Genomic DNA, 14512 nt, shown 5'->3' with positions numbered 1-14512 from the left:
TTATGGATTTCAATGGCTTCCCTGTGCATTCTCACCTGATAGTTGTTGACATGGTCCAGAATTTCAGTGTTTTCAAACAGCATTTTATGCCCAGGATGGTTTATAATATGTTCTGGTACTGCTGATTTTTCTGTCTGACCCAGTCTGCATTATCTCTCGTGTTGCTTGATTCGTGTTTGGATGCTGCATTTGGTGGTCCCAGACCCTATGTAGACTTGTCTGCTGCTGTATGGTATGCGGTAAACTCCTGCAGCTGTGAGAGGTTCTCTCTTGTCCTTCGCTGAGTGTAGAATTTGCTGGATTTTCTTGGTTTGTTTGTAGATACTCCATGGACTACAGTAACCACCAGACTATTGCATTAATCTCCCATGCAAGTAAAGTGATGCTAAAAATTATACAACAGCATGTTCTATTGTAGACAGAGTGAGAAATGGCAGCTTGGGTTCAGGAAAGGAAGAAACACTAGGGATCGTATTGCAAACATATTTTAGATAATGGCGCACACCAGAGAATTTCAGAAGAAAATCAGCATATGCTCTATAGATGATAACAAAGCCTTTGCTTGTATAGATCATGAAACACAGTGGATCACTCTTAAAGAAATGGGTATGCAATAACATATTTTTATCTTGCTGTGTAACCTGTATTAAGGACAGGAGGATAAATTACAGAGAAATATCATGGTTTCCAGTTGGCAAGGAGGTCAGTCTAAGCTGTATTTTCTCATCTTATCTGTTTAACATGTATTCTGAATGTATCATATTTAAAGCTGAATTGGTCTTGCAGACAGGAGTCATGAAAATTGAAATGAAAAACATCAACAATTTAAACTATTCAGATGATACTATATTAGTAGAAAATAACAGAGTTGGGATGATTGTTGAGGAAAGTCACAGAAAAAAGTACAAAGACAGGGTTACAGTTGAACATTAAGAAACTAAAAATAATGACCATACATGATTTACATAATTTTAAAGTAGGCAATAATTTCCTATATCTTGGTTTAGTCATTAATCGATCTGGAGATTGCAGTTAAGAAACCAGAAGAAGACTAGAACTTGGAAGGGAAACTATGAAGGAACTTGATAAGATCTTCAAGTGTAAAGACATATCATTGACTACTGAAGGTGCTTTCTGCACCGCCATTTGGGACGTCCTCCGGACGTCCCATTTTAAAAAAGGGGCATCTCTTATAGACGCCCCTGGGCCTAGTACGGACTCCGTCCGTACAAGATGGCGCCGGCCCTTCTACATGGCCGGCGCCATCTTTGCGTATCGGACGCTGAGCGTCCGTACGCGTCGCGCCGCTTGTGACGTAGCGAGCGCGCCCCTGGCGCCTCGCTACGTCGCAAACGCGACGGAAAAAGAAGCTCCATTTTGGAGCTTCTTTTTCGGTCCGCGCGGGAGTCAGGCCGTGTGAAGGCTCCGGCTCCCCCGCGGACCTACTGGCGGCGGCGGCAGACCGCCGCAAAGCAGCGGTCTGTACCCCGCCGAAGTCAGGATTGTCTATGCCAGTGGCATCACTAGGGGAGTGTGTGTGTGTGGGGGGGGTGCAGGTCATACCGGGTGAGACCCCAGACACCCGGAGGGGTGGTCCACCTGGAGGCACTGGAACAGCTACTGGATGAGCAAGAAAGGGCACTTGTGCAGCAGCTGCACTGGGCTCTAAACAGGCCTTCTGGAAGGTGTAACACTGTCCCCTCAGTAGTGGAAGCTGTTGGGGGTGGTGATCTCTCAGGGTCAGAGATACTGCAGCTGTGCCAAACCTTGAAGGCTTTTTCTGGGGGGCTGCCTTGGAGGCCACAATAGTCTGGAAGGGCAGGTGGCTAGGGGGGAGGGCAAGGCAATTTGCCCCCCCCCACACACACACATTAGGTGACACCATTATCAGCAGCACCATGCCATCTATTTCAAATTTCTGTGTATGGTTACAAAAGTTAGATATTATTATTATTATTATCATCATCATCATCATCATCATTATCATTATGCTTTATTTATATAGTGCTGTAGGTTTACACAGCAATGTACATACAAACAACAAAATAGATAAGAGTAAACCTGCCCATGGTGTACAATCTAAGAAATAATAGATAATACATATAAATAATACATAACAATACAGGAAAGGGTTCAATAAAACAGGCAATAAAATAAAAACGTCAAATAGCAAATAATAGAAGTATTGCAGAAAGTTGTCAGTGAAGAAAATAAACTTATTTGAAATATGCTGAGGGAGAGTTCTTGAGATACCATGGAATACCAAAAAGATAAATAAGTGGGTCCTAGAGCAAATCAAGTCTGAACTCTCCCTAGAAGCAAGATGACTAAATTGAGACTGTCATACTTTGGATGTATCATGAGAAGATATGGCTCACTTGAAAAGACAATAATGCAAAAAGGTTGAAGAATTAACGATAAAGGTAATGAAGATAATACAACAACATGTTCTATTGTAGATAATTTAAAATTTTAAAGAAAATGTGAAAAGCAGATATCACTATTAAGCCTAATTGACTGAGAACTTGATGAACTGTGGGCAGAAGCTAGGGACATACTGAAGGAGAAAAGCAGAAAGATGCTTAAAAAAGGCAAAAATAAAGAAAAGAATCAGTGGATGACAAACAAAATGCTTCAAGCAGTAAAGGAGAGATGAAGAGCAAAAGAAAAGGGAGTCTGGAATAGAACCAGAACCATTAAAGCAATTGTTCAATGATTAGTGTGCAAGAATAAAGAGAATTATGATAAGAATCATTGCAGTCAAATAGAAGCTGACAACAAAAAAGGAAAAACAAAAAGCATCTTTGACAAGGTCCGTCAAAGCAAAGGACAATTCAAACCAAGGGTGAGAACGCCCTACAATCAACAGAGAAGCAAAATAAATGACCACGATAAAATTTAAAAAATGATGGAAGCAATACACAGAAGAATTACATAAAAGAGAAGAAGGGATGAATGACACATGAAAAGAAGAATCATACAAGATGAACCCCAAATTCTAGAAAGTTAAGTGAAAGGCAATTGTGAAGAAAAAATAACCTGAAACGGATGACATATCCATATAACTGCTATAGGCTTCAGAGACAATGGGCTGATTCCCACTACCTTTTAAACTGGATCGCAAATCAGTTTGAACCGGTTCAAACGACCCTGATTCCCCCTTAAATTGAATCGCTGAAGTGATTCTGAGGGGGGGGGGGTCATGCACTAGACCCATTTAACCTGTGTCTTTTTGATGCTGATGTTTTCCGTGTCTTTTTTGATAAATCAGTTCCACGCAAACCAGATGCAGATTGGAATCGATTTAAATTTGCCCTTTGGACAGTTGGAGTGGGTCCGTTTTGAATAAATTCATGCATGAATGTGAACCACAAGTGAATTATTTTAGAGGGGGAAAATGCAGTCTGGGCAAATGTAGTGGGAACCATGCTCCGCTGTCGAATCGATCCACTGATTTGTCTATAAGTGAAATGAGGCCAACATCTACTTTTGTTCTAACTAAAACCTGCTAACAAATATGGAAACAAAACAATGGCCCACAAACTGAACACAATCAATATGCATTCCCACCCCACCCCAAAAAGATTACAATAACTATAGGAACATTTAATTAATTTCCCATGCAAGCAAAGTCAGCTTCAAAATTCTACAGAAAAGACTCCTACCATATATGGCGTGAGAAATTCCAGAGGTGCAAGCTGGATTTTGGAAAGGAGGAGACACTAGGGATCACACTGCAAACATAGGTTGGATAATGGAGTGCACCTGAGAATTCCAGAAGAAAATCAGTATATGCTTTATAGACTATACTGCCTTTGACTGCATAGATCATGAAAAGCTATGAATTGCTCTTAAAGAATTGGGTGTGCTGCTGCGTTTGATTGTCCTAATGTGCAACCTCTACTCAGGACAAGAGGCTACTTTTAGAACAGTATAGAGAGAAACAGAATGGTTCCCAATTGGAAAGGGATGCTTAAATCCATGAATGGTAAACCCATGGATAATAAGGCTCCACTGTAGTTAAGGATCTCCCATACCTTGGATTGGTCATTGTAGTGAAGAAATCAGAAGAAGAGTAGGAATGGGAAGGGCAGCTATAAAAGCTCTAGACAAGATCCTGGAATGCAAAATGTACAACTGAACACTAAAGTTAGGATTGTTCATGCTATCATATTTCCTGTCAATGTGTATGGGGTGCCAGAAAGAGTTCTGCAGATACCATGGATGGCTAAAAAGTCAAACAAATGGGTCCTGGAACAAATCAAGCCTGAACTACTGCTCAAAGTGAAGATGACTAAATTGAGGTTGTTGTACTTCATCCACGAGATGGGAAAGCATGACATGCTAGAAAAGATTAAAATGCTGGGAAAGGTTGAAGGCAGTAGGAAAAGAGGAAGACTGCATACTAGATGGATAGATTTAAACAAGGAGGAACAATTGTGAGTCTGCAGGATTTGAAAAGAAGTATTGAGGAAAGGGCGACTTGAAGGAGTGTCATTCACTCATCATGAGTTGAAGTCTTAACTTAAAGGCGGTTAACAACAACAAAGGTAGAAGGCAGTAGTCAAAGAAGAAGATTACATTACAGGTGGATAGACTCAGTCAAGGAGTTTGAAGGTCCTGAGTTTGAAGGTCCTGAAAATGTTGAAATTGTGGTGATTGTTTTCTCTCTTCTCCTATTCCCCTTTCTTACAGGTGCTACAGTGCCAGCTCACAGAGCAGTCCTGGTGGCTCGTTGTGAGGTAATGGCAGCTATGTTTAATGGTAACTACATAGAATCAAATAGTTTTCTGGTTCCAGTTTATGGGATTTCCAAAGATACTTTCCTGTCCTTTCTAGAGTATTTATATACTGATTCCTGTTGTCCAGGTAAGCAGATATGAACATATTTTTGTATCTTCAAATGTTATATGCTTCTTGTAAACTCTTGTTCAGGCTGCTGCTTTCCTGGGGAGGAAGAAGTAAGCAGTTCCAGATAACAACAGAACTCTTCTATTCTCTTTTGTGATTGGCCTACAGCTGCCAATGCCATTGAACATAGCAAAACATTATTCCATGTAAATTTGTGTACAGCATAACTTCACAGTTAGTGAGAGGAAGAACGTTGAACCAGGTCTCTGAGAAAATTAAGCATAGTGCTATAAATCAAATAGGTACCTTTTGTATTTCTAATTCATAACATTGATTTTTCATTCCAGGGATTTGCAGACTGAATTGATATATTTTTTTGTATTGGATGTCAAGTAATCTTATATTATGATATTATCCTGAAGGCTTAGATAGTAATGAAAATTAAATTCACATCACCACAATAAACATACAAAAAACAAAATAAGTATGCAGTTATCCCTGAAAACAAAGATGACTGACAACAGTAACAAAATATTAAAGAGAGGACAGGAAAGACCTCCTTTCTTCTGCCTAAATGACTTACCAGTGGTCTGGGGAAGGTGGAGGAGCAACTGAATAGAAATTAGGGGTGGGAATAGGAGGTGATAAATGAGATTTAACCAGATCTGACCAGTTTGTGAGAATGAATGACATATAATTATCAACTACACCATTTAGCATTCACTGTGATAGAAAGTGCCTCTTGCTCATACTAGCAGCCTTCAATGTGATGGCAAGAGTACCCAAAACAAACATTTGCACAGTGCAGGCAAATATTTGGCCCAAAGTGCCTGTGCTGTGCAAATTTCATTGACTGGCCAGTGCTACCTGTTTTGGGTACTTTGGGCAAGTTAGAAACTGTACAGCTGCACTATGCTATCCCATCCATCTTTCACCAAAGTCTTTTAACACTGCCTGGTAAGGGAATGTCCCTCTTTCCTTGCTTTTTACTTAACAATGTTAGCCAAGTACTATGCTGCTATGTTCATGAGGCAAAAAAACCCCAAAGAAAGCACACAAACAACATGTTTTGTTTTTAGATGGTTTTTTTGGTAAATATAAAAGAAATATAAATGTGTATATTTTATTCTTTGATCCTTCAATCTACTTAAATGCATATGATTTAATAACTCTTCTAGACTGCAGTTATAATCCCTGAGATTATATATACATCTCCAAGGAGGGGAAAGAAACTTCACTTAAAAAGAAATGACTTCTGCATCTTCATGTGTCCCCTTTTGTTTTCTCCACATGCACTGTTGTTTTCTTCTTTCTTTGAGGAAGAAACCAATTACATATTTCACATCTGTAGCTGTGCTCCTATCTATGTATCATAATATGGGGTTTTCCAGTTAGCAATAGGAGAAAGAAGAACCTTGGGTGTTTATTGTAGCTATACTCTCTGCAGTGAAAAGCAAGACCTCTTTGTGCATGCAGAAATGTGTAAAATTGCTTATGTTTTATAGAGTTGAAACAAAAGTCCCAAGAACCTGAGTCATTATCTGTGGGTTTTTTTTTAGTTCCGCAGATTCCACAGAGATTGAATTTGCTGAAATTCCTGTACTTTGAGCTAGCATAGACTGCATGTTGAGCTTCCTTGGAGCACTTTTTTCCCAAGAAGGATGCTTTGTGATTGATGGTTGACTTGCAAGTGACCTTTGTGATAAGCCTGGAATTTATTTGCACACAATGAAGCTGTTGCTTTATGTTTGCATTATTTATATTGGATATCCATGGAGTAACTCTTGATATAGATACTTTGGAAACATTTTGGCTATTGCTTATTTCATATAGAGTTTGGAAAAGTTACTTTTTTGGACGAATCCACAATGTTATGCTGGCTAGAGGATTTGTGGAGTTGTAATATAAAAATTAAGTCTTCCAAGTTCTAATTTCAAAGCTTTCAAACCTCAGGAACATTCTCAAGAGATCAAGAAGATTATATTTGAAGTAAGAGCTAATTAAAAAAGACTGCTGACTCGTAGGAGTTAAAAAGATAGGCCAGTACAGATAATAGGTATGTTCAGTTGGTATCAAATTGGCTGCCTCCATGAATACCAAAACCTGTGAATGCTTAGGTCCCATTAAGTACAGTGGCATAGTAAAATGGTGTTCCTTATATAAAATGGCAAAATCAAAGTTTGCTTTTTAAAATATATTAAGCCATGGATTGTTGAATCTGTGGATGTGGAGGGCCAACTATACAATAATTGTCTTAATTATCTTGCTAGTACACATATGCTTATCTAACTCATCTTTGATTTTTTTTTTTTAAATCAGGCAGCATTCTACAAGCTATGTCACTTTTGATTTGTGCTGAGATGTACCAGGTGTCAAGGCTCCAGCACATCTGTGAGCTTTATATTATCACACAGCTACAGAGCATGCCCAGTAGGGAGTTAGCATCAACAAGCCTGAGTGTTGTCAGCCTGCTTCGAAAAGCAAAGGTATGTGTTGGTTGGAAATTCATAAAATATCACATATGTATGGATTAACTTTCATTTATACCTGACCAGTTAAGAAATTTCTGTGGCATGGAATTAAATGCATTATTTGTTAATTACATCATCATACAGCTTGCAGGCTGCACAGGTATTTCAGATACTGACAGTCCTAGCTGAGGTAGAGCTTCTAATCCTCTCAATATGAACATTGTAAAATGACTTATTTAAATCTTTCAATTTCTTCTGATAAAGTTATCTTCCCAAGATTACTTTATTTTGTTATATTGTGACTTCTTTTTCAAAATTGTTATGTGAATTGACTTCTTGTTGCAATGAGGAGTGCTTGATTTATCTGTATACTTTTACCTCCTGATGGTATTGATTGTACTATCATTAAGAAAGGAGGCATATTGAGACTAGTAAAATGCCCTACTTAGTGATGATGTGTCTGAAGAACACATGTGATGATGTGTCTGGAGGTGACACATGTGATGATGTCTGAAGGTGATCTCAGGAAGCTACTCTTGGTTTCTTTGAGCTCTGGCATTATAAATTGCATCCCTTACTAGAACCTGACAGGTTTGGGTCATCTAGTACCACAGAGTAGAAAACTGGTTCTGTTATATTCATGAAAATTATTCTCAGGTGGAGCACCTTACTTTTCTTCCTAGGAATAAAAAACAACCTTTGCTTGCCTAAAACAGTTAGTAACACAATTAGGATCAATGTTCTGTCACTCATTGATTGCTGTAACTCCTGTATAAATCAAGCCCACTCCTACTTGCATAACTCTGTTGCCTCTTCATCTATGTAGCCCTATATTGCTTTTTGTTTCTTGGTTATGTTATGGTATGACACCAACAGCAGTTTCCCTCTTATGCCAAACAGTAGATGTATCTTTATTTGTATATGATTTTTGCTGGAATGAATGGGATGGGGGCAGGGGAGGCTTAATCGCCATTTGTGCCATGGTTCCAGTGGTCATGATCCTCAGTCCTAACCATTGGTTTATGATATCCAAATTTGTTTTCATTACAGAAAGACATAGATTGATTCTTACTTATATTTTGAATCCTGGAAGTCTATTATAAACAAGAATTATAGAATTGAAAGAAACCACAAGGGCCATCCAGTCCAACCCCTGTCATGCCAAAGCACACAGTCAAAGCACCCCCAACAGATACCCAGCCTCTGTTTAAAAACCTTTAAAGAAGGAGACTCCACTACACTCTGAAGGAGTGTGTTCCACTGTCAAACAGCTCTTACTGTCAGGAAGTTCCTCCTAATGTTTAGGTGGAATCTCTTTTCCTGTAGTTTGAATCCAATGCTCTGGGCCCTATTCTCTGGAGCTGCAGAAAACAACTTGATCCATCCTCAATATGACATCCCTTCAAATGTTTAAACAGGGTTGTCGTATCCCCTCTTAACCTTCTTTTCACCAGTCTAAACATGCCTAACTTTCAAAGTTACTCCTCATGTGGCATGTTTTCCCAGCCCTTTAATTTATACTGAACTTTTTGATTTGTACAAGGGCAGACATATTTGGGGGGAGGGGGATCAAATTCCTTATGATGCACTGTGCCTTATTTCTTCTGACCATATATATGGGGATCAAACTCTTAGAAATTAAGAAATTTAGTACCGGTAGTTATTTTCTTTGCCAAAGTCCTTTCTATATAATATTGATGATCTTTACTATATTATTTCCATTTATTTTTGCCTTGCAGTTTCATAATTCTGATTGCCTTTCAAATTGGCTGCTCCATTTTATTGCTTCTAATTACCTAATCTTCAGTCAAAAACCTGAGTTTGAAGACCTTTCAGGTAACATACTGATTTGTTTCCAAAAACAAAACAAAAAATAGAGGGTTATAGTTGTACTAATTATGCATTTCTCAACATCAGAAGGAGAACACATTATTATATATTTGCTTTATTAGAGTGATAGGATTTATCTCACTTCTCACCTAATAAGCTTTAATTTAGCTGAAATCTGCATTGGGGGAAAAAAAGGGTAAATACAATACCGGGCAATTTCATGAAGAAACACACAGATCTATCTGAAGTTCTCAAACATTGTAGGGCAGGTTCCAACAAGTTTCAAAAGGGCATGGACTTATTCAGAGATTAGTGAAACCACAGGCCTAAAATAGTACTGGGTGGCAAAAATAATTAAAATAAATCTGCAAATAATAGTTGAGGCATAATGTGCAAGCACAGACCTCACCCCCTCCCCTACCATGAATGATAACATCTTTGGCTCAAGATTCATATTATTCAGATATGCGTCTCAAGTTAAAGTGATCATATGGCATAGAATTCTGAGATCTGTATTTGGGACAGAGAGTAGGCCTACATCAGCCTCTAACACGGTCAGACACATGACAGCGCTTACAATCCCCTATGCCAGTGTTAAGGAATGCTGGGATATAGAGGCCAACAACGAGGTTTATCAGACACGAGTTTTTGGCAATTTTTCCCGCCTATCGCGCAATGTTAGCATCACGAACGTTGCGCAATAACGCGAAAGCGCAATGTTCTTCCAGACGCCATTCATTTCTATGGGAGCCCGTTGCACAACGCTCCCGTAGTTTAAGCGTCATTCCTCCCCCTTTTGGGCATTGCGGGTAAAAGTGGAAGCCAGGCCATGGTCTCCAGTTATCTTGTGAAATGTGTTGCAAAATGGTTTGGTGTGGTAGGCAGCAGGGCAACGTAACGCTAAAGTTACTGATTGCAAAGTTCCCATGATGCTGGGCTGCTTTTTGACCCCATTCCCTTCCGGTGGCCTTCCTTCCTTTCCCCCCAGGGAAGCGGGGGTGGCTCTGTCTTGCATGAACACCTAGGAGGCTTCCAATGTAAGGAACCCCCAGGGTCATCCACTCCAGCACCTGGGAGGCTGCCCCATTCCTCTTTCCTGCATGGACACCTGGGAGGCTGCAAATGAAAAGGACCCCTAGGGGTCATCCATTCCAGCCCCATTGCTCTGCCCTGCAAGAACGCCTAGGATGCTAGAAATTTAAGGGTCCCCTAGGGGTCATCCATTCCAGCCCCATTCCCCTTTCCTGCACGGACACCTTGGAGGCTGCCACTGAAAGGGGCCCCTGGGGGTCATCCACTTGCATATTCAAATGGGCATGGGTTAACATACATGTATGCGAATACACACACACACACACACACACATATATATATATATATTCAAATGGGCGCTTTCCCCAGGGGCCCATCTGCACCTTCCCTTCTGCCTGCCACCAATCCCATCATCCACTGCCTTTCCCCAGGGGCCCATCTGCACCTCCCCTTCTGCCTGCCACCAATCCCGTCATCCACTGCCTTCTCCTAGGCCCCCTATCTGCCCCTTATCTGCCCCCCTAATTCGACCTACAACCCTCCCAGAGAAAGCCTTTGGACAAGTCACACTCTCTCAGCCCAATACATATTTATGTGAATATTTACTTATAAACAGATAGAGATAGATAGATAGATAGATAGATAGATAGATAGATAGATATAGATATATGTATATATAAATATATACAGATCGATATATCAATACTGACTGCCCCCATTATTTGACCTGCCACCAATCCCATCATCCACTGCCTTTCCCCAGGGGCCCATCTGCATATTCAAATGGGCATGCATGAACATACATGTATGTGAATATATATATAACTATATGTATATGTATATATATATGTATATATATATTCAAATGGGTACTCGTGTACATACATACATGTATGTGAATATCTCACATACATGTATGTATATATATGTATATATCAATACATATTTATGTGAATATTTACTTATAAACACACAGAGAGAGAGAGAGAGAGAGAGAGATAGATAGATATAGATATATGTATATATAAATATATATAGATCGATGTATCAATACTGACTGCCCCCATTATTTGACCTGCCACCAATCCCATCATCCACTGCCTTTCCCCAGGGGCCCATATGCACCTCCCCTTCTGCCTGCCACCAATCCCATCATCCACTGCCTTTCCCCAGGGGCCCTTCTGCACACACTGCAGACGAAAACAGGAAACAAGAAGGGGCTTCTCCCCTTTCCCCCCTCCCCCCCCCCCCGAAGCAAAAAGGTCAGGATGCCACCAAAACCTCCAAGGCGCATGCGCAAATATGTTGTTGCAAAATGCAAAAGACAAAAGGAAGGCGCGAGTGTAGTAAATAGTTCCGCAATGTATTATTTCGCAACAGGGAAATTGCAACTTTTGCGCAATGTTGTGCTATTGTAGCGCTAACATAACGTTACGGGGGAATGACGGAAAAGCAAGCAATGGGGTAAGACATCGCGCGAAACAGTCATTTCGCAACGTTCTTTACACTTCCTTAGTGCAATTGCAGGGTCCAAAACTTGAGTCTGATAAACCTCCATATCTGGGGGACTACAAGATTTCCATCCTGGGATTAAAGCTGTGTTCCCATATTATATTAAACAACCCCCATTTGATCCTGTTTCCAGCTCAGGTTAAGCAGAAGGTGTTTGAAATTAATTGCCAGATCTGAGGGCCTGTAACAGACAGCCAAATAAAGTGATGGGAGACTGCGCCAGTGCCGTTCATGCTGGGACCACAGCAACCGCATGTGCCCAGTCCCAATCCCGGTGCTGCCATGCTCCTGAACCAGGCCACTGGAAGGAGGGGATTCTATCCGCTCCCTTTTGACCTGGTTCTTTGCAAATCATTGGGCCTTGGGGCAGCTTCAGACTACATTCGAGGAGTGCATCATGTAAATGGCACACCTCCAATGTGGCCTGAAGCATTTTGCCCATGTGTTTTGGGCCGAGGTAGAATCTTGCAGATTTTTTTCAGCATAGAAAGGACAATATCGGATGTAGTTCAGATATATGTTGAAATATTTTATTAGGACAAGACACAAAACTTTTTTCTTTCTTTCAGTGGAAGAACGCAATTTTGTTGAGATGCATAGATGGCCATCTAGTATGTACCTGAAACAGCTTGCAGAATACAGGAACTATATTCATTCTCGGAAATGCCACTGTCTAGTAATGTAAACTGAAAACTGATCCTTCTATATTTACAAAGAAGAGAGTCACAGAACAGTAATCATGTCAGGAATCTTACAGCTTCACAAGACTGAGAACAAATACTTATCTGAAATTCAGTGAAACAATATTTATAATATTGCACTTGGTAATGCATAACTACTGTGTTTTTCAACAGCATGCGAAAACAGTTCATAGGACAGCATAAGCATTTAACTCGGAAGTGGTCCCGTCATGCAACTGAGTCTGATTTTATTGTTTTATGAGAGAGATACTTTGACTCATGCTGTGCTATTTCAGGTATTTTTTAGATGAATATGGGCTGTGGCCTTCAAGGTACTGGACTGTAATAGTCCTAGCCAGTGATGAGGCCACCTCTGATTTAGAGTCTGGAAATCTGGTCACTCTATGATTAGTATTTTTAGGGGCCTGAAGGAAAGACTTTCCAAATTTATGAACCTACTTTTTTGAGGTGGATTTCTATAATTGTCTTTGAGCGCTTAAGAATTCTGTAAAAATGTTACTGGTATGTTTCTGTATGAGGAATTCAAAAGCTAGCTGCATCAAACCTGTATAGTAGTATAACACTCTAAATGACTCCAGTTTACCTTCAGTGAGAGTTCAAATCACTGAAATAGCACCAATCAGGTTTTGCCGATGTGTGTTCTAGAAAGTAAGAGATGACTGAGGAATAGGCTGTTCTGCATTTTTCTATTTCCACTGTAATGTTTTCTGTGAAAGTGTTCTCTAAATTACAGTATTTATGTGGTGGGCCAAAAATTGAACTTGGTTAGATGTGTGTACAGTACTCAGTTCCTTCCAAGTGAATAACAAGTCTTAATATTTACCACATAAATTCCTTTAAGAAAAATGTTCCAAAAGGATATCTGTGAAGACAGGCTTCTCTGTGGGAGAAAACCATACAGTTGTGGGTTATGCCCTTGTGATTATTGGTTACGTTCTTTGAAGAAAAGGTAACAGTTAGCAATAACATTTACTGTAAAAGCACAATTTACTAAGAGCATGGTTTAATATTATTTTCTTATTTATTTCATTTTTGTGCTGCATTCTTCCAGAAAGGGACCTAATGCAGCTCACAGATAAAAAATTAATTTAAATTATTTAAAGTTTAAATTAAGGGTTTAAAGTGTTAAAGACTTAAATTTCTTCCTTCTAAATTGGGATAATTTCAGAATTTCTCAGGCTATAAAAGAGAAGCTATAGCAAAAACTGAAGCAGTCTGTGAAATGAGAAACTTGTTCTGGGCTACTAGCAGGGGAAAAGAACTGAAGGAAGAGCCAGAGCATCATTAGTATAAAGACTTATTGTGGGTCTTGTGACCACTGCCTTGTCTGGGAAACAGGAGGGCATAACTCCGCAGACAGGAATAAATTGTCATGATAAGTGATCCAATGCTTCATTCTTTACAAAAGTATCTTACATCTTGAGCTTTGCCAAGAACATGAGCCTATTCTTGCAAGTATTCTCACTAGAAACATGCAAGCAGCCTGTGTGCCAGCAAAGCTACTAGAACAAGGTGGCAACAAGACTGTAAGACTTCTCTGCTCTGGCCACTGTAAATCCAGACCTTGAAGAGTCAATGCAGCCTAAAAACACTGTTGCACTTTGTGCTTTCTGTTATCTCATTCTCCCATTCATCAAAAAAACCCAGGTGTAGGATTTGAAACACCACAATTGTTCCTAGAGTTACTGCACTCTGCCAGGACATCCTGCCCTCTGTCAGCTCATTTCAGGTCACATTGAACCAATCAGAATGCACTGAGACTGTGTGATTAGGCTGGCTAGGACTCAAAGGGATTAGATGCCCTCTTAGGAAACAGGAGCTGTCTCGCACTGCTGTGGGACTACAGTCTGTTTTGTGTGTGCACATCAGGCCTTGTGCATGTACCATTGGCTTGCTTCATCTAATACAGAAGATCTTTCTGAACAGGCAAAGACCTCCATGCTGTATGTTCCTTGGGCACAAACATGATGTTGGATCACTCTTGCGTCAGGTGAGGTGATCTTCAAACCAGGAACTTGTTGGAACACCTCACACACTTTTAGACAATATACTACTAAGCATGGCTCCTATTTAACCCACATACAGTTGAAATACTCTTGTAAATAATTATATAAT

At 40.0% G+C, this 14512-nt stretch overlaps 1 protein-coding gene across 3 annotated transcripts in view; it reads left to right on the top strand.

The window, feature by feature from the left end:
* The window catches only part of RHOBTB3 (Rho related BTB domain containing 3), a 41394-nt gene extending 26896 nt beyond the window's left edge, over nt 1–14498 (top strand). The window contains exons 9-12 of one of the 3 annotated variants that reach the window (XM_042451537.1): nt 4696–4869; nt 7171–7337; nt 9062–9158; nt 12266–14498. In XM_042451537.1, the coding sequence (XP_042307471.1) occupies nt 4696–4869; nt 7171–7337; nt 9062–9158; nt 12266–12381 (554 nt within the window). In that variant the 3' untranslated portion in view covers nt 12382–14498. Of the gene's footprint in view, nt 1–4695; nt 4870–7170; nt 7338–9061; nt 9159–12265 lie in introns of those variants that run through there. The other 2 variants (XM_042451538.1, XM_042451539.1) reach the window with 2 other exon arrangements.
* Nucleotides 14499–14512: the final 14 nt, after the last annotated feature.

This window comes from Sceloporus undulatus, chromosome 2 (assembly GCF_019175285.1).
Source record: "Sceloporus undulatus isolate JIND9_A2432 ecotype Alabama chromosome 2, SceUnd_v1.1, whole genome shotgun sequence".
NCBI classification, from domain to species: Eukaryota; Metazoa; Chordata; class Lepidosauria; order Squamata; family Phrynosomatidae; genus Sceloporus; species Sceloporus undulatus.
This window is presented reverse-complemented; position numbering and strand designations above follow the sequence as displayed.